General features: G+C 33.3%; 1 protein-coding gene across 3 annotated transcripts in view; it reads right to left on the reverse strand.

Annotated features, from left to right (window-relative positions):
- Positions 1-26,707, reverse strand: part of MAP4K5 (mitogen-activated protein kinase kinase kinase kinase 5) — a 109,314-nt gene that overhangs the window by 12,722 nt on the left and 69,885 nt on the right. For 2 of the 3 annotated variants that reach the window (XM_038544670.1, XM_038544669.1), the window contains exons 14-28: positions 21,815-21,893; positions 16,585-16,643; positions 15,316-15,383; positions 13,919-13,961; positions 13,110-13,320; positions 12,157-12,254; positions 11,922-11,963; positions 10,975-11,059; positions 7,686-7,765; positions 7,343-7,403; positions 4,130-4,132; positions 3,931-4,045; positions 3,499-3,557; positions 1,292-1,395; positions 506-683 (exon numbers count right to left, since the gene is read on the reverse strand). In XM_038544670.1, the coding sequence (XP_038400598.1) occupies positions 506-683; positions 1,292-1,395; positions 3,499-3,557; positions 3,931-4,045; positions 4,130-4,132; positions 7,343-7,403; positions 7,686-7,765; positions 10,975-11,059; positions 11,922-11,963; positions 12,157-12,254; positions 13,110-13,320; positions 13,919-13,961; positions 15,316-15,383; positions 16,585-16,643; positions 21,815-21,893 (1,285 nt within the window). The remainder of the gene's footprint in view (positions 1-505; positions 684-1,291; positions 1,396-3,498; positions 3,558-3,930; positions 4,046-4,129; positions 4,133-7,342; positions 7,404-7,685; positions 7,766-10,974; positions 11,060-11,921; positions 11,964-12,156; positions 12,255-13,109; positions 13,321-13,918; positions 13,962-15,315; positions 15,384-16,584; positions 16,644-21,814; positions 21,894-26,707) is intronic. The other variant, XM_038544671.1, reaches the window with a different exon arrangement.

The following is a 26,707-nucleotide window of genomic DNA, read 5'->3' on the forward strand; positions in this document are numbered from 1 at the left end:
ACATTTATCAAGATGCCACTGGTTCATATTGATTCTTATTCTCAAAGTGACACTGGTATTGTTCTACATTAACTTCAGTAGCTGGATTGTATAAAGAATTCTTGTAATTCAGCCTATAAATGAGCAAAAGCTGAAAAGCATTTGAATTTAATGATTGTAGGAAGTGTTGGGGAGAAAGCTGATAGGAAAGAAGGTAAATCTCTTTGCTTGAGAAGCTGATAAAATTTGAAAAATATCTTAGAAAATTTAATTATTTAGTAAGTTAAAAAATTAACTGATAACAATTAAGACTTTTATATGTCAGGAATCGTTAAAATTTTCCTTGAAAAAATAATTTGTATCAGTTGCCTCAGGCAAATAGAGATCATAAATAATATGTACATGTTCCTCTGGACTCACTTGGGAAACTATATTGATTGACTCTTTGAACCAGCCCATGCTTATTCTGCTTTTTTTTTTATAGGCAAAAGCATCAATAGTTTAACATAAGGTTAAAAACACTTACCTGCACCAATTTCTGTAAACCATGAAGATGCAGAGTTCAAATTGATTGTCTCAAACTGAACAACCTGATTTGATTCGGTGCCCTTGCTAATAGCTACACAGACCATAGGATATTCCTGTTCTGGTATTACCAGCATTTCAAAAACATTCAAAGGACTTGGCAAAGGAAAATCAAAGTGCTACAAAAAATAAACAACAGAAGTATAATTTAGAAACAATCTCCCCATTCATACTATTGAATAAAGCCAACAGATAGGCTTTCATTTCCTCCTTGATTGATCTACTTCTAAAAAAGGATTACCCCTAAAATGATCATGATAAGGATGAGTTTTCTATAAAAATATGTTTTAGAGAATTGGCCAGATTCATCTTTATGTCTGTGATGCTTCTGTAAGCTTATTAACATAAGTTAAAGAGGAAATCTTAACAAGAATACAAAAAAACCCTAAACTAAGTAAACATCCATAAATAATTATAAATGTGCTGACCCTAGATAGTAGCATTGATATCATATAATTTTAAACATTTTATTTTAATTTTTTTTTAGAGAGGGAGAGGAGGGGGGAGGGGCAGAGAGGGGGAGAGAATCTTAAGCAGGCTCTATGCTCAGTGCAGAGCCTGAGGAGGGTTTCGATTTCAACACTGAGATCATGACCTGAGCTGAAATCGAGAGTCAAGACACTCAACTGACTGAGCCACCCAGGCACCTCAAGGTGATATAATTTTAGCTTCAGTTATACCACTAATGTTTTTTAAAAAAGAAAACTATAAACAAAGTCATATATACCTTTATCAACATGAATTTCTGCATTGGCTCATACCATTGAAGTAAAACAATTCCAGACTGTAAAGCTCCACAGAGGTATTTATGTCCTGTGTAAGGGTTTCTGACTGGAAAGAAAGAAATTAGACACAACTGAAACCCTGAATACCTTGATATGAACACATAATTAATTTAGTTCATTAAAAGTAACAACTGAGGTATGCTCATCTAAGAGCTAACTCAAACTTTATAAAGGCAGTGCTAAAATAAATAAATAAATAAATAAAGGCAGTGCTGATACATAGAAAAAACAATGAAATATGGCTTGCCATTGAACCCAAATATGGATTGAAGAAGAAACTATTTGAAGTAATTACTTAGCTGCTAAATTAAAATCATTGTTTCTATTCACAAGGATAAGAATAAGAAAGATAATGTTTTTTCTTTTGGCTTTATTACTCTTTCCTTATCTCAAATTTAAATTATATACATTTACTTCTAAACATCTTTAATAGACCAGGTTGTTAAACATAGGAACCTTCTACAAGTGACAGTATTTTAGGTCACTAAAACACCTAAACTAGTATGTAATCTAAAGAGCTGTCTTTTAAGTAAACTGACTGAAACAGAAGGTCTAGGAAGCAACTGAAATAATCTATGATTTCATCTCTGTTGTAGTAGTTTATAGTTATCTACTTAAGATGAAAATAAACTATTTTACATTTTATTAAAGATGTAACTTTACTCAAAATTACAAAAACTCATATTGGTCTTTCCTTCTCAATTTGACTCTCATCAACGACTATGTATATTGACTATAAGAGTAGTTATTTGCAAATAAGCTCTATCTTAATATATTTATGAGTTTGTATCTTAGGTTGTAAGCTTTTAGACCTTTCTTGAGTCGCAGATATTGGGAATCTGAGAACAGATATGGACCTGATTCTCCCTAGAAAAATGCTCATGAAATTTATTTATAACTAAGAAAGTATTCTATGGAACTATGCAGCATGAAGATCATTGAATAAGCTCATTACTTCAACAAATAGAATAAAATAGGAAGTTAAGAGCCCAGGATCTGAAGTCATGGACCGGGTCTGATCCTAGGTTCTGTTTCTTACTAGGAATGTAACAAATATCATGGGGTTGTTTGAAGGTTAAATGAGATAAAATAATTATATAGTATAAAATTTAACCTTACCCCAAAAGAGGTCTGGCCTCTCTTCCCCCTTTGGGAGGTAATCTCTAAACTTCAGGAATGTCATGTCTGATGTGAGTATTTTTGTTTGCCTAGGGCCTTGGGTCACTGAATAAGTGGTATAATCTAACACTATGATTTAGGGTGAGGGCTCTTGCAACACTGGGCATCCTTGAGGTGAAGGATAGGCATGCCAAAAAGACTAACAATGTGATTTAGGATAGGGGCTTTGGGTCATGCAGTGTCAAATGACCTTCAGAGGGACTAGATATTGAGATCAATCATGTGGACAACCATCCCTGTGTGATGGAGCCCTAATAAAATCTCCTGAGTATTGAGGTTGGAGTATGCTCCCTCAATGGCAATGCTCCATGTGTACTGTCACATATCACTGCCAGAAAATTAACACTATTATTCCATAGGGAGAGGACAACAGAAACTATGTTTGGTACTATTCCTAGACTCTGCTCTATGCTCGTCTTCTCTTGGCTGATTTTAATTTCTATCCCTTCTCTGTAATAAATTGTAACTATGAGTATAACCACTTCCAGTGACTTCTAAGTCCTTCTAGAGAATTTTTTTTTAACATGAGGGTGGTTTTGGAAACTTCCCGAACTTGCAATTGGTGTCAGAAGTAAGGGTGGTCTTGTGTGGATTGTTCCTTCTAACTTCATAGTTAGCTAAACTCCTATAATGTCTATAAAGCACTAAGCAGTAATGGTTTCATAATTGAAGGTGTTAAGTGGTGAGTAATAAATGGTAAACTAGGATATTAACGAGACACAGCCTCAGGGACTATGGTTAAAAAACTCCAGGAACACCATACTCTGGGAAAGCATTAGAGCTATTATCTCCAAACATTTTTATGCCCTGTCCTGCCACACAGTCTTGTGCTTCAACGGCCCCTTAACTCCTTATTAAAAACAGATATAAAGCCTACCTTCCTTCCTATTTGATACTATGACTTTAGTCTTAAAGAATTTTAAAAATGTTCAGTTCTAGTTATCCAGTTTTAAAAATAGCGTTTACTCACCTATACAACATTTGTGGCAGCCTTTAGTATCAGGAATCTTTGTTGTTAAAGCAAACTTTCTGTAACACAGGACAATATAAATGTACTCTACTGCAGCAACTCCCAGACAATGGGACTTGTGAACTGGTTGCACCAGATCCAGTCAAATAGCTTTACCAAACCAATCTTAGACTCTGACCCCCAAACTGCCTGATTCTCTAGGACTGATAGAGGGCCTGGGAATCTGTATTTATAAAACTTCTAAAGGTTATTCTCCTGGACAGCCAATCTAAGGAAACACTGATCTTTTGAATTCTATGTGAAGTACACTTTAGTGTAAACTACCTTTCAAAATTAGAACAAAGCAGGTTTTTTAGTGGGCAAAGAAAATTGGCTATTTTAAAAATAAACACTAATGCCCCTCACCCCCAACAGAACTAAAATATTTTGTACCTTGGTAGTATACGGTCTGGAAACCTATGGGTTTGAATATGGGCAGCCAATCCTGGTTTTTTGGCTTGTTCAAACAAAGCTATAAGATTATGAGAGTAGAGCTGAAAGGTTTTTCCTGTAAAAGAGAAACATGTTACTTTTATTAGGATCCTTTACAGTGGAAAAACAAGAATCTTCAAGCAAAAGAAAACATAATTACCTTCTAAAATATGGAGTCCAGAAATGTTCAAAAAGCCAAGTAAAATAGCAAAACACATAAAAAAAAAACAGTTAATACATTTTGAAAGATAATAGTTTTAGGTAGATAATTGCATTTCGTAATATACAAATTATATATATTTTAACTAATAGGTGATCTGGGCAGAATACTTATAAGCCTTAATGAAGCCAGCACAGAAAGAAAGACTGTTCAACACTGTTGTTCAGGGAACTGATTTATAATGATATGCATATGAATATTTTAGTATAACATGGGAAATTCTGTAAAACTCTATTACATTATCTCTCTGGGATAGACCTATTTATCAAGAATTTATCAAATTACCTTGGATTAAAATTGTGAATGAATTCTTACTGCAACAGATTAAAATACTAAGAAAAGCAAAGCAAACTAATATTATATGCCATAATACCAGGACAATGGGGCTACAATTTCCATATAATCAAAACCCAGATATGTTAAGAAGAGGGAGATAAGGGAAACATCTTCTGACTCCTTATTATACATGGTATGGTATTATAAAAATACAGAACAGTATTTATCATTTTACTATTAGAAAACAAATAAATAAATAAACAGTTGACCCTTGAACATGAGTTTGAACTCTGTGGGTCTGGTTATACATGGACCTTTTCAAAAATAAATACAGTACAGTAAATGTATTTTCTTTATGATTTTCTTAATAACATTTTCTTTTCTCTAGCTTACTTTATTGTAAGAAAACAGCATATATAATATATGTAACATATAAAATATGTGTTAACTGTTTATGTTATTGGTAAGGCTTCCAGTCGACATTAGGCTATTCGTAGTTAAGTTTTTGGTGAGAGTTGGGACACTTGGGTGGCTCAGTGGCTGAGCGTCTGCCTTTGGCTCAGGTCATGATCTTGGAGTCCTAGGATCTAGTCCCACATCAGGCTGAGGATCTAGTCCCACATCAGGCTCCCTGGAGGGAGCCTGCTTCTCCCTCTGCCTATGTTTCTGCCTCTCTCTCTCTCTCGGTGGCTCATGAATAAGTAAATAAAAATCTTTAAACGTTTTTGGAGAGGGCAGCCCGGGTGGCTCAATGGTGGCTCAATGGTTTAGCGTCGCCTTCAGCCCAGGGGTGATCCTGGAGACCGGGGATCGAGTCCCATGTCGGGCTTCCTGCATGGAGCCTGCTTCTCCCTCTGCCTGTGTCTCTGCCTTTCTCTCTGTGTCTCTCATGAATAAATGAATAAAATCTTAAAAAAAAAAAGTTTTTGGAGAGTCATAAGTTATACAGGGATTTTCAAGTGCTCCGGGGCTCAGTGACCTTAACCTCTCCATTATTCAAGGGTCAACTGTATATGATATAGTCTTATGATACAGTTTTGAGTTCTGTCCTCAACAGAATCCTCTGTATTTTCTTAGAATGTAAACATTCTGCTTAATACCATGCCACACCCTTTCTCTCTCCATTCCCCTGTTAGCTAGGTAGGCAGCTAAACACAAATATACATATATGTGTGCACATCCACACAAATGCAGACACTCCGGCAGGATAATGTTTTCTCCTATTGAGCTCTGTTATTTACTTTCATTCATTTTTATGGGTAATTTTAACTAGAATATGGAGAGAACTAATTTATAGGCTAACTTTCCCGTTTTCCTATAGTTATTTTGTAAATATATAAAATGTATTCTGTGTGGATTTTAAGTTTATATCTAAAGGTCAGGAACGAGTAGGGATAAAAACAGTTAAGAGAGTCAGAGAAAAGTAATTTTATATGTATGCAATTCAGAATTATTAAACAGAATTGAGTTTATTTTCATAATAGTATATATTAATATTTTGGTAAATGAGAGTAAAAAAAACTGGGGGGGGGGAAGCATAATTAAAATCAAAGCAGTTAAATACTTTTTCAAGGACCCCAGCTTTTTAGAAGTTATTTATGTACAATCAAATAATGTGTTCTTTGTAAACACTGTCATCAGCTCAAATATACAAATTTCTGAAGAATCTCTATAAGGCATGGTTAGTGGAAGAGTTCAAGTTATACAGATACACTTAAAATTATAAAAATGACATTTCTTAAATTAGGCCACCATTCATAATGTAATGTTCTGCCTATCAGTAAGGCTATATATCAACACTGATACTTTAAAGCCTAAGTAGCCAAAAAGTACAAGTAATACCAAAAAGCCTGACAGCATAGTACATAAGAGCTGGGATATAATACTCATAATATATACAATATATAGAGAAGAACTGAAAAAAGAATTGAAAAAAATTTAAGAAATAGAAAAATAATTAGTTATTCTAAGTAGAGAGAGGAGTGAATGCTATTTTAATAGTTGATAGCATTAGGATTATTAACAGACAGAGAGAAACAATTAATCAACTTTCTTGTACTCTAGCAGAATGAAAATGAGCGGCAAACCTCCAGGTAGTCACTTAAATCCAAAATTTAAGAAAAGAGGTTTTGGTGGGTAAGAATTAAAAAAAAAAAAAAAAAAAGCCCCCAATACCATCTACGCCTCCCCCCAACACCACCAAAAAAGAAAAACACAAAATCACAAGTATAATAAGCTGCTCTGGAATACACTTGTTTGTAAGAGTTTAAAACATCAGTCCAAAAAATGGTTATACCATCTGGTCCATGATACCTTGAATGCTGTTGGCAAACACTGGTGTAAGCCTTCACTGATTACTAAGCACTCCCTATCATCTCTAAATTTAATCCTCATGGCAGCCTCCTAAGGCTGGTATTGTTACCATCATTCTTATTTTACAGTTAAGAAAACTGAGGCTGATTCAAGATCAGAGAGAAAGAAAGCTTCTATATCCTCTGATTCTTTCCCTTCACCTGTTAATTCTCAATGGAAGGCAAATGATGATGGGATAGTTGACAGGGAGGAGTCTGAGTGGAAGGGGATGGCCTCAGGTGACAATCACTGGGGTATTCCTCAGGTGTTTAGATCCTGGCCAGGTTTGGGAAGTGCTACCTTAACTGAACACAGGTCCTTTCTCAAAGTTTCTTTCCATTCTAAGTTGGTAGAAAACATCTGCAAGTCTCAACGTTACTATAACTACCCAAAATAACAAACATTTTAAAATGCTGCATATTAAAATTACATTTCTCTTGTGTCAGCTATACTTCAATTAAAAAAAATTACATTTCTCTGCTTGTCTATGGCTTACTTTTCATATTATTTTTGTTATATACATACCTGATAATGACATTAAAGTATTATTGATAACATATAGCCAAGTACATTTCCGTGGAAATAACTATAAAGAAAAAAGAAGGTAATTAAAATTTTCATTCCCTTACATTTTAACTTCCAAATTCCAAAAGTCTGAAGTAGTATAAAAATATTTTCTTTTAGTAAATTACCAAAGCTTTATAGAAAAAAATCTTGTAACATGAACATGTAAAGAGTATAATTTCACCTCCTTAAATATTTAAATCATAAAAATTAAAACTGAGGCCCATATAAGTTGATTTAAAATTAAAAGATTTTTTATTCAATATACCCAAACTAATTTCTTGAGTTAAAACTCCTAAATTACCTGTTCCATCGTTGCCTCATGTAGCTCATTGAGATTCAGTGTGTAAATACCATCTTCAGTTCCAAAAATAATGTACTGATCTAAAATAGTTAAAATAAATCACCAGAATTTACTATCATTTTCTGAAATAATTCAATAAAATGGCTTTATACTTGAATGCTTTTATTTATTTATTTTTTTTTACTTGAATGCTTTTTTAAAAATATTTATTTAGATGAAGAGTGCGGGAATGGGAAGAGGGGCAGAGGGAAAGAATCTCCAGCAGACTCGCCACTGAGAATGGAGCCTGAAGGGGGAGGGGGCCTCAATCTCCTGGACCCTGATATCAAGACCTGAGTCAAAATCAAGAGTCGGATGTTTAAGAGAGTGAGCCACCCAGGCACCCCTTTAACGGTATTAAGAGTCAGACAAAAAAAAATAAAAAAAAAAGAGTCAGACAGCCACCCACCCAGCCAAAGAAAAACTGTTCTCTAAAATTCATGCCATATTCATTACCCCTTTCTCCAATTTTTTAAAAAGATTTTATTTATTTATTCATGAGACACACACATAGAGAGAGGCAGAGACATAGGCAGAGGGAGTGGCAGGCCCCATGCAGGGAGCCTGATGTGGGACTCGATCCTGGGACTCCAGGATCACGCCCTGAGCCAAAGGCAGACACTCAACTGCTCAGCCACCCAGGCATCCCTCCTTTCTCCAATTTTGATCTCATTTTTTAAAGCAGATATATTCTCTGTTCCTCATTCACTCTGGCTTTATCTTAATTTATGTAATTCTTCCTTCCAATATAATTATCATGTAGAAAGATTTTTCATTATACCTATTTTTGCTAGATATCTTAAATACTCTTGGAAGAAGGAAACTATAAATTACATAGAAATTATAAATCATGACACACCAGAAATGACGAGCACACTGAGTGTCCAGATCTTGGTTCCTAAATTCTACCTTCCACTAAAAAAAAGAACCAGAAGCAGAGCTGCTTGGAAAAAAATTGATTCCAACCTGAGGCAAGGAAAGTGTAACATGAGCCTAAAAATCTTGCTGTGCCAGAAACTAAGGAAATGATCAAGTATAAGTATTAAATAAAAGAACATAGGAACTCCCACTGCTCAAAAATTCTGGGACAATTTAAGTGCTAAAATAAAAAACAGTGGTGGATCATATCTCACAGAATAAAAATAATAATTCAGAAGTTCAAACTAATACAGGTACACAAAAAAATGGGAAAGAAGGGAAATTGTCTATAGATTTCAATGGATTGTCAGTGAACTGTCACAAATGCTAAAGGCAGTTGATGAAAAGTCTAATGAACACGAGGATATTTACAGAGTCTAAGTGTATTCCATACTACTCATTAATTAGCTTAGGAAATTAAGCAATTACTAAGCAATTAGAATGGGAAAAATAGCAACTGACAATGAAGAAAACTAGTGAACACTACCTTAACCAAGAGGTCAATGTTAAGAACTAGTATTTGGACAAGCTGATAGAATGTGCCTTCTGATAAGATGCACTGAGAAGAGCACAATAACATTTCTTTCATATTCCCATCAAAAATACATTATTACCTGATCTCAGCATATGGACTCATCAGACAAACACAAATTAAGGGACATTCTACAAAATAAATAGCCTCAAAAATGTCAAGATCAAGAGAGATAACGAAAAGGTAAGGAAATGTTTCAGGCTAGAAGAGATTCAAGAGAAGTGGTAGCTAAATGAAACATGGGATCTTGAATTGGATATTGTTGGACTGGGGAAAAAGGAAGAGGGAGACAATAAAGAGTATTCTTGAGACAATAATTTCAATATGATGTCAATTATACTTCAATTTTAAAAATGCATACATATGAACTGTGGATTACATCAATTATAAATTTCCTGATCTTCACAATTGTATTGTGGATATGATTTTTGTTTCTAGAAAACACAAAATGAAGTATAAGGAAGCACTCTCAAGTAATTCAGAAAAACTGCACATACAGGTAGATAATAGAAACAACTGAAGATTCTGAATATAGAGGAGTTTCTTGCACTGTGGTATTTTCTAACTTTTCTGTAAGTCTGAAATTATATCAAAATAAAGTTATAAGCACTCAAAAAAACATTTTCTTACTGATAAAAATATTTTTTTCATGGTGCCTGGGTGGCTCAGTTGGTTAAACGTCTGCCTTCGGGTCAGGTCATGATCCCAGGGTTCTGGGATCAGTGTCCCATCTGGCTCCCTGCTCAGCAGGGTATGCTTCTCGTTCTATCCCTAGCCCTCCCCCATCTTGTGTGCTCTCTCTCTTGCAAATAAATAAAATCCTAAAATTTTTTTTATCTGTCATACTTTCCAACAATAGTATTTAAAGTACATAATTATATGACTTGTCTTTATTATGGTGTTAAAGTGGAAACGAACATTTCTTGAACACTCTTTACTGCTTTATGGCTATCTGCTAATTGCCAGACACTCAGAGAGGTAGATTTCTTCCTTCCTTGCAATAAGGTATTAAGAGTACTTATTTATAAATGATCACACTGAGAACCAGAGATGTTAAGTATTTTTCCCAAGTTATATGATAATGAAAGAACAGGAATTCAAACCCAGATCTATTTGATTCCAAATTTTTACCTCTATGCATTAGGCTTCCTCACTTTAAAAATATACAGGATAGATTTTTAAAAATAAATTTTGTTATTTTGCTATCATTTCAGATTTACAGAAAAGTTGTAGGAGTACAAAGAATTCCTGAATATCCTCCTAAAACATGGATTCCACAAATATTAACATTTACTAATTTTGCTTTATCCTTTTTTCACTCTCCATATGCTTTTTTTTGTTTTCTGAACTATTTAAATTACAAACACAATATCCATTTATTCCTAAATATTTTTTATTTCCTAAAAAAAAAAGTTTTACATAAACATAGTACAATGATCAAAATCAGGAAATTAACACTGAAACGATAATATTATCTAATCTAATGACTTTACTGATTGAGATTATCAATTGTCCTAATATTTCTGTTCTTTTTATAGAACAGAAAATTCCTAAGCATGGTTGTAATCACTTATGATCTCTATTCAGTCTCCTTTAATCAGAAAATGTCCTGTGTACTCTAAATTCTAATACCTTAAACAAAAACTCTGTTTACCTATTTAGGTTGTTGTGGGTACCTGCACTATTTAATCTCTAAAATCATAGTTTTAAAGTAAACAACCTCAGTTCACCAACCATAAAGATCCTTCCCCATAACAAATATTTTATTAGAGATTGTGTGTAAAGGTTCAGAAATGTTACCTTTTGTATCAGGATGTATCCAGGATGTTGCACAATTAATTTTCAAAGGGCAGCCATCAAAAACTTTGGAAAAACATGCTCCCATCTTATTTATAAAGAAAGAAATGTTGACTTACTTATATAGTCTTGGAAAATAGCTAAGATTATTACAAAATGCTAAACTGACTCTTATTTAAATGTTTAAGGTCTCATTACAAAAGAAAATTCCTATATTAATATCGCTAAACACCTTCTACCAAGAATCTATTCTTTCTGTGTGTAATCCACTATTTCAGGGCAAAAATGTCAAATTTATCAAAACATCTACATATGTCAGTGATACATTTTAGGAATTCTAAGTCACCACTTATCTTTAGGACTAACATTTAATAATGTGAAACAATGGATGATATTTCTGAGAGACATCACAGTGATTATAATTGCAGTATAATTCCATTAATAGTAAATAGACAAAAAGTCTAATATTTACATCACATATTAGACTTTTACTGAATAAAAAGGTACAATTTTTAGAGCATCCCATTCATGATTGGCTGAACCACCTTGAAGAGCCAGAGAACAAGCATTAACATAAGCCTCCCTGTTCCTTTTCACTGTGTATAGTTCAATGTGAAAAACGGCTTCAGGGGTAGAAAGATACCGAACTCACATTATGAAGAGGACACAGTACTATTGATATCAAATTAACGTTAAATTGGCCTTTGAAGGCTAATCTGAGAACCCAACTGCCATATCATATTTACAAAAAGTGAAACTCTCCAAATTTTAACCAAGGCACTCAAATTAAGGTACATGATTTGATCCATGGTATATTAAAATGCATTTAATGCCTTTGTATTTTGTGAATCCTTCTTTTCAATACCTCAAGATACTTAACAACAAATAAAAAATCTGCTGCATCTAAGAGATGAAAATTGGCAAATGGTTTACATAGAAATATTCCTTACCAGCACTTTTGGGGTGGGTGGAAGGCCATTGATGGCTGGTTTCTGTTGGAAAAATAATTTTTAATGCTATAAGATCTCTTAAGCATTAAAAAACCCCTCTACTTTTAGAAATTCAGTTATTCAAATTCTTGAATTAAACAGACTATGCCCCCCTGCCCACCAAAACAGACATTGCCTCTTATATGATGGACATGGTAATAGTTACAACTAATCACCAAACACCTGTTATACCTACTGGGAAATCTCGTTTGTCCTTTTTCCGTGGTAACTGTGGTGCTTGTGCTGATCCTTCTGTATTTTCACTAATCAGTTTTGAAATACCATCACCATTTCCTAAGAAGAATCATGGTTAAGAGCCAAATTAACATACAAATAAGTACTTTCCATGAAAAATAATTTTCCCTTTCTCCCAATATAATTCCATTTGAGTGATCCTTTACTGGGAAATACTCTCTATTGGCAGATGAGTCCCAGTATCTTTGGTGTCTTTCTCTAGATTCTACAGAGGTAGCACTGCATCTTTGCATCTTTATCAGTGGTTTAATCCATGAAAACACGAAATGTCTTTCCATATTGTGAGAAGAAGAAATGCTATACGAATGCTATGCTGATATTCAAGGTGTTTCATAAGTGGTCTTCAATCTACTTTTCAATTCCTATCTCCCAGTATATATCTTTCAAAAACCCACACTTCTCCTATACTAGACTATACAATCCAGATTTTTATGGTTCAGTCACTTGTTTATTCCTTCTTGTTTATCAGGAATGCCTGTCAGCACTGGATCCCCTAATGAAGGCTAAACCAAAGCCCTTTAATATTCTGCAAGGGCCCATTTCCTCTATTCCCTATCATTACCTTCCTTAAAAATCTCTCATCTTGTATTACATATAGTTAATTATTGTATGAGACACTTATACAAGCTAATTGTCTAATGTCATGGGTACATGGGTGTATCTTCTACTACAAATCCTGAACTTCTGGAGGATAGGAATATCATCATTCTAAGACCCTATCATATTTAGTAAGGGATCAAATTAGGGTTGAATTGGACTGACTCTATTTATAGCCCATCCATGTAGAATTTTAAAGTAACTTCAGAAAGCTTTAAACAGTTATAAGACTGACTGAAGACATTCTTTAAAATATGAAAATGGCTTTCTTTTCAGTTTTTGCTTTGATTTATTTACCCAGATCATAGTATCTAGCTGTATGCACTCCGGGACTGCTGATACTGCTAGCCATACCAATAGAGGAAGTCTCAGCTACAGGACCACAACTTGGGCTACTCTGTCTTCGGAGAAACTGGGGAGCTCTATTCTCTGAATCAGGACAACGTTTTACAGTTGATGATTTTTCTTCATCTAGGAGGTTGTCTTCAGGGTAGCTGTTTATCCTTGGCTGGTGATAATAAGACACAAAAGTGCTTTAATAAATTTGGATATAAAACAGTAACACTCCATTATCATTATGCATCAAAGACTTTTGCCTTTTTTCCTTTCTTCTATATAATTTAATCATTATGCTAGGTAAACAAAGTAAACAAGAGTTGAATTACTGTCCCAACACAATTAAGAACTTGCGATGTGATTTATTTAATCATCCCTAAGTCAAAACGGTTTTAATTTTAACTGATAAAATTATATAAACAATTCACAAAATATTTAATAGTAGACACAAGCAAGGACTTAATGAAGTATGAATCCAATGAAATGTCAAATTGTAGTAGAAAATGAGGATTATAAATGATGATCTCTTTCCATTTCCTCTCCATGAAGCTGAGTATTTTCTTAAATGTGTATAACTGATTTTTACTTTTCTTATAGCTATTCAAATATTATACTTCTCATGAAGTCTTTATATTTTGTAATACTTCTTAAAGAAAACTGTATTTATGTAAAATATATTTAGGAGAATTTTGAACAAATTCAGTAACATTTTTTAATTTAATTATTGTATTACTTAAAAAGCATTTATTCAAAAATTTTAAGTAGCTCACCTTAGGAGGTAAGGGAGGTGGTATTGCGCGTTTTGAGGTTGATCTAACACAGAGAGAAACATGCAATTCAGATAGTGATAAACGATAACATAAAACAGAGCCTCCATCAAATGTGCATTAAAATGTTTATATTCAGGGGATATAAAAGACAATTAGATCATAAAGAAGAGTATTTTTAAAACCTATAAGAAGACCTAAGAGCTCATTGTGTCAAACTGTACTAGTAGGACTGTAAAATAGATTTTTATAAAATGAATACAAAGTCTTTACTTTATGGTTATGCTTTACATATGAAGTATATAATAAAAATTAAACTTAGTAGTAAAACACGATTCAGAATTTTAGAGCTGGAAGCCACTATGAATCTATATCATCAAACCCTTTAGCTACCCTAAGTGGGGTCTGCATATCAGCAAACATCTGCATCACTGGAAAACTTTTGTATGTACCCTCTAGACCTATGGAAAATCAATCTTTAGGTGATCCTCCAGGCACATCAATGCTTGAGAACCACTGATCTAGACCACTGGTTCCATACACTTATCCACAGTTATTGCAATCTATCAGGAAGCTTTTAGGATTCTTAGATTCCAGTCCAAAAGACTACATCCTACTGCAGGGGTTGGCAAACTTTTTCTGTAAAGGCCCAGATAATAGATATTATAGACTTCAGTCTATACACTGGTCAAAACTACTTAACTTTTTTTATAATGTGAAAGCAGCCATACATAATATATAAACTAATAAGCATGTTGTGTTTCAACAAACCTTTATGGACACTGAAATGTTCATATGGTTTTCACATGTGACAAAATATCACTCTTCTTTGGATTTTTTTTCAACTATTAAAAAATCTGAACACCATTCTAGTTTGCAGATTGCACAAAAAATATGCAGTGGGTCAGATGTGGCTTATAGGTCATAGTTTGCCAACCCCAGATCTATAAGCTGAATTTGGGGATGCCCAGAAATTTGTATTTCCAAATGTGTATTTCTACTACAGTGCACAAACAGGTATGGAACATCTAGGCTGGCTCTATAACTTAACTGTTGAGGGAAGACAGGTCTAGAATATGAAGAAACTACACTGCAGAGATGGAATTGGGGCTTTCCAATTCCTCCTATAGTATTTCTTCCCATGATATCATGTAACTCCTCTTTCAATAAATTAACATTACATATACTAAGTTCTGATTTAAAGAAGAAAAGCCTAAAGACTTTAATGATTAACACATGATACCTTTTGGTAATTAAAAAGGCAGATTTACACTGATAAAAGGCACAGCACAGTTTCTTTACGAATGAAAATTACAACTTATTAAAATAAATCACTCCCTCCCAATACTGTTCTTATATAATCAAGTAAAATATACTTATTAAGTTAAAAAATAACTTACTTGCCAGTATTTGCACCATCAACAAAAGGATTCCACTGTAATACAAAGTTTGGGTCTGATGACACTCCCTATGAAGGTACAAAAATCATTTAAAATGTTCCTTTATAACAGACATTAATCATCTTATTTGATTCAAGAAAATATTCAGTATCATGATTGTTAATCATCTTGGCATTGAATCAGTTTTTAAATCTCCAGCTACAGTTGCTGTCATTTGACATATTTAGGTCAATGACTCATTATCAGTTGACTTATATTTAAGGAGTTCCATAAACATATTACATAGTTTGAAATAACAAGCCCTCTTTACCAATGCTAGTATATTCCAAATAAAACAGAAAAAACATAACTTAATTATCTGTATCACTTATCCATTAGTGTGGAAACTACATATCATATTATTAAACTATCATGAAATTATTGGTGCTATTTTTTCCCAATGGCATGGAAATTGAGAATTTTATATATATATATACACACACACACAGTAAGAAGAGCACTACTGCCAAATGTTAAGAATGAAGAGATCTATTAATAGAAGACAATTCCTTTAAAAATTATACTTTGCCAAAACTGAAAAAATAAAGTAAATGTTACAACATCTAGGCAACTCTAATAATACCTTGTTCTATTATTTCCTTTTAGATAAAGAAAGGTTTAACCTAGTAACCTCAAAATAAGAGCAAAAGTTTAAAAACCAGCTATATTAACAAGCAAATATTAAAACCAGTAAGGTAATGCAAAAATATACTATAAACCTAGAGTTGATAAGAAAAAAGATCCTGAGAGCTTAAAACTGAGCATCAAATTCATATATTTATTTATTTATTTATTTAAAAGATTATTTATTTATATATTCATGAGAGACACAGAAAGAGAGAGGGAGAGACATAGGCAGAAGGAGAAGCAGGCTCCCCGCAGGGAGCCCGATGTAGGACTCGATCCTGGGACTCCAGGATCATGCCCTGAGCTGAAGGTAGACACTCAACCATTGAGCCACCAAGGCGTCCCCAAATTCATACATTTAATAACTTCATGTAAATCCTTCCAAAGACTCAGAAGGGTCAAAATGAATGGTTAAAACAGTATACCATATATAGTACCCTATTCAAAATATAACTATATGCTTTTTCAAACTTTAATGTGTGAAATGTAGTATCAAAATTATTGCATAGAAGAGTATATAACTGTTCCTTAGTCAAAGTATACCTAACTACAAATTTTCTCTAATTTTAATTTGTAAAGTACTTCAAAAGTAATAATTCCTACCATTTCATCCCGTGCTTCTGTTTCTTTTCTCAGAGGAGGTTCGAACTGTAATTTGTCAACTGCAAAATATGTAATAGATATTCACAAACTCTATCTTAAAGGGTTAATCTCAGAAATATAACAAGAAGCATTTGTATTGAGGAGAAGGGAAGGGAGAAAGAAAAAGAAAAGACAAAATCTTTTCATCTTTTACTGCAAGAGTACCCCTTTTTTTTATATTTACCAAAAGAAGGTAACAATTTGGTATTTTCCTAACAATTCTACTTCATTCTCACTTGGAGTCAGGAAATTAAATAGCACTTTTTGCGTATAAGAGATTGCAAAAAATTAATCAAAGTTATCTACTTTGACCAAAAAAAAAAAAAAAAAAAAAACTTTAAGGATTTTCTGTCTCTACTGCACACTCCGTTCTAAGGCTACATACAACTTTATGGCAGGGATGAACCTCCCTAAATTACTGTAATTATTTAAAAAGAACAAACAGTATTTAAATTAAATGTTACAATGGTATTTAGAAATTTAATATTCTATTTTGCTTAATGTATATTTTAAGTGGCCTGTTCAAACTTCTCTTATGTGAAATATTCTAAAACAGAAAAGGATGGCTTATTAAAAAAAAAGGTGGCTTATTATCTACTCATAAAAGATGGTTTATTATCTACTCACAGTTTTGGGGGGTTTTTTTTGTAAGTAGCTTTTTTTTGTAAGCAGCATGGAGCCCAATAGGAGGCTTGAACTCATGACTCTTAGATCAAGACCTGAGCTGAGATCGAGTCAGATGCTTAACTGACTGAGTCACCCAGGAGCCCCATAAAGCACACAGAATTTTAAGATTATAAAATCCAATGTGACTAAAAACACAAAAAAAATTTATACTTGCATCATAGAAATGCAAGATCCCCAAATACAATCTTGGCAAAAAAATATATTAAAAAATCATTTTCAAAAAGGATCTAATTGTTCTTATCCCTAAAACAAGATTTGTAAAATAATACAAACTGCATATATAATTCATTAAATAAAAACACTGTTATAAAAGTTTTCAATAAAAGATTGAAAGACAATTCATAAAACATTGTATCTACTTTTCAAAAATAACCTAAAATAAAAAGCTCTCACTTTCTAATGAATTATTTCTTAACCTAATTTAAAAATACTGTAACTCAAAACACACTATTCTAATTCACTATTTCAACTCAATTTGAGACAGAGATGAGCTAACTTTTTTTCTGTCACAACTAGAAATACTGGCAGGCAAGCAGGTGTAGAAAAGAAGAGAAAAATGTCATTATTATCTTTAACAGTAAAAATTATATATCAAGCAAATTTCAAGACTTATAAGAAATTCCTAGAAAAAATGAGTTTCATAAAATACTTAAGATGTTTTAACACATAAGAAAAATACTCCTTAAAAAAATCAAATTCCTATGACTATTATAAAACTAGTGCAACCACAACTTAAGGCATAGAAATACTAGAGCTTCCAATATCATTATTTTATGTAGTACGCAGGACCTCAAATTGTTTTCTTTTAAAGAAAATACTGACAGTACCTTTGGTCATATCTTTGGCCTACAAAAGATGGGGAGGTCTTCTACTATACATATTCATTTATTTCTGTAAGATGATGTAGGTTCTAGCCATAATGAAGTAAAGGACAGGAACTGGACTTATCCTTCTGCTTTAAACTACAAACTTGTAATATCAATGTGTGTACCAAGTATATGAAGCAATTATTTTGGAGAAGTGGATAACAGATACCACAAGGTTTTAATCCTTGAAAGAAGAGAATACATAGTGGTAAGATCCACATTCACTATGGCTTTCTGCCTGGAGGCACTTTCCAAAGTAGGGCACAAGAAAGTGGAATCCAAAGAGAAAGTAACGGTCTTAACTGTGTAGGAAACAAAGACTGGAGATTGGGGCTGCTTAGGTAGAGGGAATTTGAAGACCAGAGTGCCAAAAAACGAGAAAGCTACATAAAGGAGCTCCAGAAATATGCCAAGAGATCTTTTTGTTTTTGGTTGAATACTAAATTGCCCATGAGCAACAACAACAACAAAAAAAAGCAAGACTGAACAAACTATGTCATAAACAAAGTACTGTAAGCTAAATGTAGATTCTGGTGATCACAAAGTACCAGGAAAGATAGCTGACTTTCTAACCAGAGGAAAGAGCTTGCTGAATACTCTGGTAAAACCCGACACAAGCCTTAAAAGGATCAAACTGACATACCAGTTAACTCTTTAGAATAAGAGGACACATCCAGACACTCAATGTTGCACCCCAATGTTCAAAACAGAATAATAATAATAATAATAAAATAACCGGAGAAGCAGCAGGAGAATAGAAACAACAACCAGTTGAAAAATATATAGAGGACTTCAAATAAAGGGGTTTGCAAATACAACATTCCAAGTTTCCAAGAAAATAGGCCTTTGGGTCAATTTTTACAGTATTAGACCTAATATTCACCCTATCATAAGCATCTCTTTTTTTTGCATTAAGTTGTCACACTTCACTTGAACTCTACTCTTTCCAAAACCCTCTAACTCTTCTTTTTCTTTGTTTAATGAGATGTTCCATAGTTCCACTCATAGATGTTTTCCTTCACTGCAGGGAATCAACAAACTTGATTTTACTGGATTATACATTCATCCTTGGTGGTTTTAGACGAGGCCAAGTCCATAATAATTATTTATGTCCACTAAAAACACATAGTAAGAATACTTATACTAGTCACTATAGCCAAAAACTAGTAACAAATCAAATGCCCATCAACCAAGGAATGGATAAATTGTGTTAGAATCATACAATAAAATATACTACTGTGAAAACAATGAACTATTATTATACATGACATGAATGACTCTCACAGACATAATGTTGAGCAAAAAAAAAAAGCAAAAAGGGTACAAATTGTATATTCCATTTATCTGAAGATCCAGATGAAGGTAAAAACCAATCTATGGTGGTAAGTGAACAGAACGGTGATTAGCCTGGGCATTGGAAAGGGCAGGGGGATATAAGAAGACAGAAGGGCACTGACTGTGAAGCAGCATAAGGGAAGAGGCTTTCTGATAATGTTCTATATTTTGATCTGGGTGGCAGTTTCCTGAGTATATACCTATTTAAAAATTCATCATATGTTACACCTATGCATTTTACTGTATGTAAGTTACCAGTTCAAATTTAAATGAAACAGAAAACTAAGAATAAGTGTATATAACATCTATTAAACAAATAAAAACAAAGCTATAAAATGTTCTTGACAGACACAAAAGAAGACTTGAGAAAATGTAAAGATAAATCACAAATAAAATGACCTTCAACTTTAGTAATTTTTTTTTCTGGTACGTGAAGCACACAGAGCTTACTCCATGAAGTTAATCAGTATCCCGGGGGTTCGTGAAAGAACTAAGTCTTGGGCTTACCTCTGAAAAAGTCTATTTTAGTTAAGAAGACAGACTATCATAAAGGGGTCAACTCTCCCCAACTTAATACATGAACTTTTATGAAGTCTCAGTAAAAATGCTGAGAATTTTTTTTAACTAGATAAGCTAATTTTTTAGTATGTAGGAAAATAAATAGCCAAATATAACAAAGAACAAAACAAGATATGTATGGGGAGGGGGGCAGTGAGGGGAATAGGAGGAGGATTAGTCCAAACAGATTTTAACAGGTAATATAAAGACAAAATGATCAAATTATGCTATTGGCACATGATTAGACATACTAATGCAATGACAGAATTTCTGGAAAGAATAAAAAAATATTTATGGTCATTTAGTACATCATAAAGGTGGTATGTCAAATCCACTTAAAAATACTAAGTTTTTAATAATTAGCATTTAGACAAATGGATACTCATTTAAAAAGAAATTGAAGCTAAATCTGTACTTCATACCTCTTACCAAATAAATTAATATCTTATATCAAAGATTTAAATATTAAAAAAGTAAAACTGTAAAAATAGAAGAAAAATAATAGAATTCTTTTGTAATCTTAAAATCAGGAAGGCTTAAAAAAATCAGGAAGGCTTTGCTAAATATGACACAAAATCCAAAAGCTACAGAAGAATATATAGATAAGCTAGACAATATTAACTGAATACCTATATACCTGCATAAAATAAAGATAGCTTTAAAATGGAATAGCAACTTTGCTAATTTTCTGTATGGTATTTGAAGTCCAGAGAGTTCACTTGGGATTATATAAGAAGACAGCATAAGAAATATCAGCAATCTGGGACTAACAAAGAGATAAAATCTTGAATTACCGGTTTAACTAAGAAAAGGTCTGATTGAATGGACTGATATGGGAAGGACATTCTAACTCTCCACTGACCTAGATACTTCCAAAGCTGTATCCAGAAAGCTAAAAATATCTGGGTTCAGGTAAACTCAGACTACAACAAAATGCTCATCTGCAATAATTCTAATTAGTTTAAACATTCAATAAATTATCTTCCTCCATTACTGTTTATAGTTTTTAATCTCATTTTATTGTAAACTTTTTAAAATATCTTTTGAAGCAAATATGCATTTAGGTCAATATACTCATACTGAAAATTTCTTTGTAAATCTGTTCTTCTAAATTAATTGGGCTAAAAATGACAAATATCCTTAATATAAAATATTTGTAAATGATTAATTTATTGAATAAATAGCAATTTCCCCTTTTAAGTATATATTTTAGAAAAAGATTCCATTCTCCTGTTAACCTGACTAAAAAAAAACTGAAACTCACCCACCCAAATGTCCAACAACAGGAAACTATTTAACTACAATACATCACATTGAAGAAAGATGCAATCTTTAATGGTTATAAAGGCTAAGCCAGTATATTGAAAATGCTTCTGTTAAGTAAATTCAGTCATGCATAAATTCAGCCATAGAAAAAGATGAAGGCAATTTAGCCAAAATATTATCTGTGGGTTGGTACCAGTGATGAGATTATGGGCAATGTTAATTTTTTTCCTCTCACAAATTTTCTAAAACGAACATACATTCATTACTTTATAATTAGTACATAAAAACCATTTAACTAAAAAAACAACAGAATTCTATTACAAACCAGAGAAACCACCACCTCTATTTTAGAGGTATTCTGATTATGTTAAAGCATGTAGCCTCAGTTAGTCTGAAATTTTATTTTTCCAAAAGACCCACAAGAACACTCAGCTCAACCCTCCAAAACCACCAACTGAAAATGTATACCAAACACATACAATTTATTTCTGAAGCTGTCCGTTCAGCTCTGGCATTCCTGTTTGTAGATCTAATGGTATGACGAATGATTGCATGGGGCTGTGAATATAAGCATAATATACACACTTTAAAAAATTTCAGTGATAAAGTTAAAAGGTCAAACTTTTCAACTAAATGATCATTTACTAACAAACATGACTACCTACTAATAAATTATAGGATAAACATAATAAAATGAACACTAAGATACTTTAAAAGTTATTTATGCCATTTTTATACTGTATAAAATACTGAAAAGATGCAAAGAAAGTCAGATAAATTTTATCTTCAAGGAGTTTATAGTCTAGGCAGTTAAGACACACAAATACTTAATAAGATTAGAAAATGGTGAAGGCCATTCATTAAGACAATTACTAATAATGCCCAGATGAGAAAGAAATGACTTCCACCTGAAGGGGTATAGAATTTCTTCATGACAGAGCTGTAATCTGATCTGGGCCTGAAGGACAGTAGGCATTGATGTGTAGCAGTGTGGGAAGCATTCTAGACAGCAGAGAGAATGTGAATAAAGTGAGGCAAGAAAAAGAAATTGTAGCATTCAGGGGGACTGGAGTTGACTATTATTTGGCTTCAGTGAAGATTAAGTGAAGAGATAACAAAGCTGGACAGACAGACTGGGCAAGAGCCAGATCATAAAAGACTCCAAATGTCAGCCAATGGCTCTCAATTTCATTTTCTCAGCAAATAAATTTTTTGGTGATTTTTCAAAAAAGTATTTCGGAGTCAGATTTAAGAGGAATTGGATAAATGTCAAAAGGTACAGAGGGGGAGGAATACTGGATGCAAGGAGACTGAGTAAGCATATTGTAGTAAATCAAGTGAGAAGCTTGCTACGTTATACCCTTTTGCATAAGCTCCTGATCCTTTGAAACTATACCTCCAGCTCAACTGCCACCTACCAAATTTCTAATGACTCACTCTCATTCACATGATGTATAGTGGCTCATGTGTTTTTTTCCTCTACTTCAAGACCCACTATCATACCAAGGGACTTCAACAGCCCATTGTTTGGGACTTAAGTTTTCTGACCTCATCTCTAAAGACACCCTCCCAGACTTCAATACACTCTTGATTCCTAAGATCACACTCTGGACCTTGCCATCAGCTCTGATACTCAAACCCACATTATGCTCCAAACTTCTCACCCTTGAGCTCACTCTCACTCCTATTATACTATTTTATGTTCACATTAGAATCCCAAGTCCATTGACCCATTACCTTGTTACCTTCCATCAGCATTTATCTGGTCTTCACTTTTCTTCCTACCCAGTTTGTATCTCATGGTCTACAATTTCCAGCAATCTCTTGCCAATATCCTAAATTCCCTTTCCCCACTGTCCTTCAGTACTCTGTCATGCCAAAATGACAACCATGGTTGAATTAAGCTAAATTAACTCTTTGTGTTTATACGGGGATACCAATCACTACTGGAGGAAAGTCACTCAGCAGACCACACTGAAAATTCATCTCACCTGAGGCTTCAGCTTTGCCCACAAACACTTGTTTAATCATTTAACCCAACCATTCTCAATTACTATTTCGCACCTTCTCTCCATACTCTTCAAACCACTCATTTTCCCTCAGATTTTCAAGAGATGACCTTTCCATTTACTTCACAGAGAAAACTGGAATCATCAAATAGAAGATATCTTTTAGTGGCAAATCTCAACTATCCTCCTCTCTAACACAAGAGAAGTGTTTCATTACCTAAAATCAAGTGTCTCATAGTCTATATTCCAGCCTTTTTTCCTTTCTCAGAGACTTTGCCTAATCATCTGGTTTCTCTTAAATCTTTCCTATTTCTATCTGTTGGATCCTTTTCATAAGCATTTAATCTTGTTTAAAATTACTTTCCCCACATAAACAATACCTAATTAAATAAATCCCCCACCAACTCATTTTCCTCCAGCTACTGTTCATGCTACCTCTCCCTTTCACAACTAATTTGCATAAATGTATTGCTATACTTACCTTTCAAACCACTCCAATCCAGTTTCACCTCTATAATTTGAATATTATCCTTTTAAAGAAGTAATCAAGCACTACCACCTAAATCCAAAGATTTTTTAAAATTATCTTCTAGGCAATATTCTTGTTGAAACTTTCCCTCCGTCTTTTAATGGTCTTTATCAATCCTTCACCATTCCTTTTAACCTACTTGATTTTTTTAAAGATTTATTTATTTATTTGAGAGACAGAGCACAGAGGGACAAAGAGAGAGGCAATCAGAATCTTAAGCATATTCTGCTGAGTGTGAAGCTGGACAATAGGGCTTGATCTCATGACCCTGAGATCACAACCTGAGCTGACACCAAAGTCAGACACTTAATGCCACCCAGGTGCCCGTTAGCCAAATTGATTCTTAAATTTTGAAAAATCTCAGGATGCTGTCTTAGGCCTTTTCTTTTCTCACTCTACATACTTCTCTTGAGTGATCACATTTACTCCCTAAGGTATTAACTACTTCTATACTTAGTGACTTCCAAATTTATATCTATAGTCTAAACTTTCCTCCCTAATGTATAACCACTTATCTAATTCCTCATGAAACCTCTCTGTTTGGAACTCCTATGCAACCTCAAAATTACTCATACATAAAACTGAACTCATCTTTCTTTCCAAACCTGGTTTTACTCTAGTGTTCCTACCTCAAATCTTTATTCATCCCCCACCCTCACATCTTCATCAAATCCCCAACTCTCACAGAGAATTCTTGAATTAGTCCACTTTTCTTCATCCTTGCTCTCCACTCTTAGTCTAAAACACCACCGATCTCTATCCTAGATGACCTCAACAGCCTTTTAAAAGATTTTCAGAAATGGAATTCTGAGGTCATAGAGATCTTTTAAAAAATGCATATACAACTATTCCCTTACCCTTTAACGGCTTCTACCACCTTAGATAAAGCCCCAAGTTTTTAAAACGACTAGCTAAAGCTCTGTAACTTCATCTCCCACTATCTTCCTTACCTTGTTTTCTACTCAAACCAGACTTTCTTTAGTTTCTCAAGTATATAGTCTTCTAAACTCCAGGTTTTCCAACATGTTATTCTCTCTGCTCAGAACAATTCTGCTTGCTCTCTTCCTCTAATTTCGATTTCTCCTTCAGGTTTTCAACTTACATATCACTCCTTCAGCAAGTCCTTTCCCACCCATAAAATATGGCTACACAGCACACCATATTTCCCATTCCATAACAGTTACCACACTTGTAAATTATTTGTTGGTATTCCTGAGTTTCCTTTGAGACCATACCAGAAGTTCTCTGAAGGTAGGGACAATGTGAATCTCATACAACACAGTGTTCCCAACTATGAAGGCAGAGGATTTCAAGAACTGAAAAGTATGGTGATATCATTAAACAGAAATGGAGAACTCAAGAAGGGAGAGTGGATCTGGGAAGCCCAGCAAAATAATGCGAGGAATAGAGTCTGGTTATTTGCATAACCAGTGTAGACAAATTGGGGAATCAAGCAAAATCAATTCCACATTTAAGCTACAACAATTTTAATGATTTTTAATCATTTAAGGGATTAAAATCTTAATTATTACAAATCTTCAAATGAAGGTTTAAGTAAAAAATATCTATGAATGGCGAGTTTATTCCATTTTTTTCAGTTAAAGTTCATTTAACACTCAACAAAATATTCATTAGTATCTAATGACAAAGACTATACTATACACTAGGCAGTGATGATTAGTTTTTAAATATTAGTTTTCAAAGATCATTTAATGTCTATTTCTATTAAATACATACATGGAAATGATGTGATATTAATTAAACAATAAGCTTTGGAGTTCGTTTGCCTTGGATCCAAATACTGGTTCCACTTCTTACTGGCCATATGATCTTGGGCAAATTACTTCTATTTTTTCTCATTTATAAAATGTGGATAAAATAGAATCTGTTGCAAAGGACTGTTTTTTGAGTATTAGATGAGTTAACGTGAAAATTATTTGGCCTAATACTTGATACACAATGACTACTCAATGAGTGTTAGTACTTATCATGATACTTACATGGTATAATTCAAAACTTAAGAACATAAAGTAGAACATTTCTTCCAACAAATAATAATACAAAAAGTCTGGTTCTATAGTCTTGCCAGAGTGGAGGTAGAGATATAAAAGGAAATAAAGGCATAAAGAGAAATGACGAGACAAATTCAGAGAATCACAGAAATAAAAAGAAATCCTAAAAAAAAAGAGGAAGAGAGACTGGTGGAAAAGTACAGTCGTGTCATACAAACATAATAGTTACCTGCCAATGAGCAGGAAGCCCCTCATTCCTGATTTACAGGTTTTGTTGTTAAATAGAATATATTCAAAAATAGTTTACAGTATTTTCAGGGAAGGAAAACACCGGAACAGTATTACATGTAATAATATAAAATATAATAGTCTCCAACAAGTATTGGAAAGGATAAAATTCCTTTGGGAATCTCAATTTTTAAAAATTATTTATCTCCTGTTAATAATCTGTGTAATAGAAAAACTAGAAAATGACCAATTGGATTTCTAGAGAGTCTCCTTTGTGAAAAATAATATGTGTTCTGTCTAAATTTTTTGGTTTCTTGGTCCAAAGCAATGTTCCTAAAAACTTTTATTTCCTTAGAAATAGAAATAGAAAAAAAAAAAAAAAAGAAAAGAAATAGATGTCCTTTCTCTTTACAGAAAGATCAAACTCTCACTTCAGAACCCGAGATTTAGGGAGAAGGGAAGCACTTCTGGATTTCTGGGAGGGGAAAAAGATCTGATTCTAAACCTTGGCTACCTCTTAATAACTTTGGGCAAACCAACTATGAAAATAAAATGATAGTAGTTTTAATTAGATTAATAATCCTCGTTCTTTCC

The sequence above is a fragment of the Canis lupus genome, chromosome 8, assembly GCF_011100685.1.
Source record: "Canis lupus familiaris isolate Mischka breed German Shepherd chromosome 8, alternate assembly UU_Cfam_GSD_1.0, whole genome shotgun sequence".
Taxonomy (NCBI): domain Eukaryota; kingdom Metazoa; phylum Chordata; class Mammalia; order Carnivora; family Canidae; genus Canis; species Canis lupus.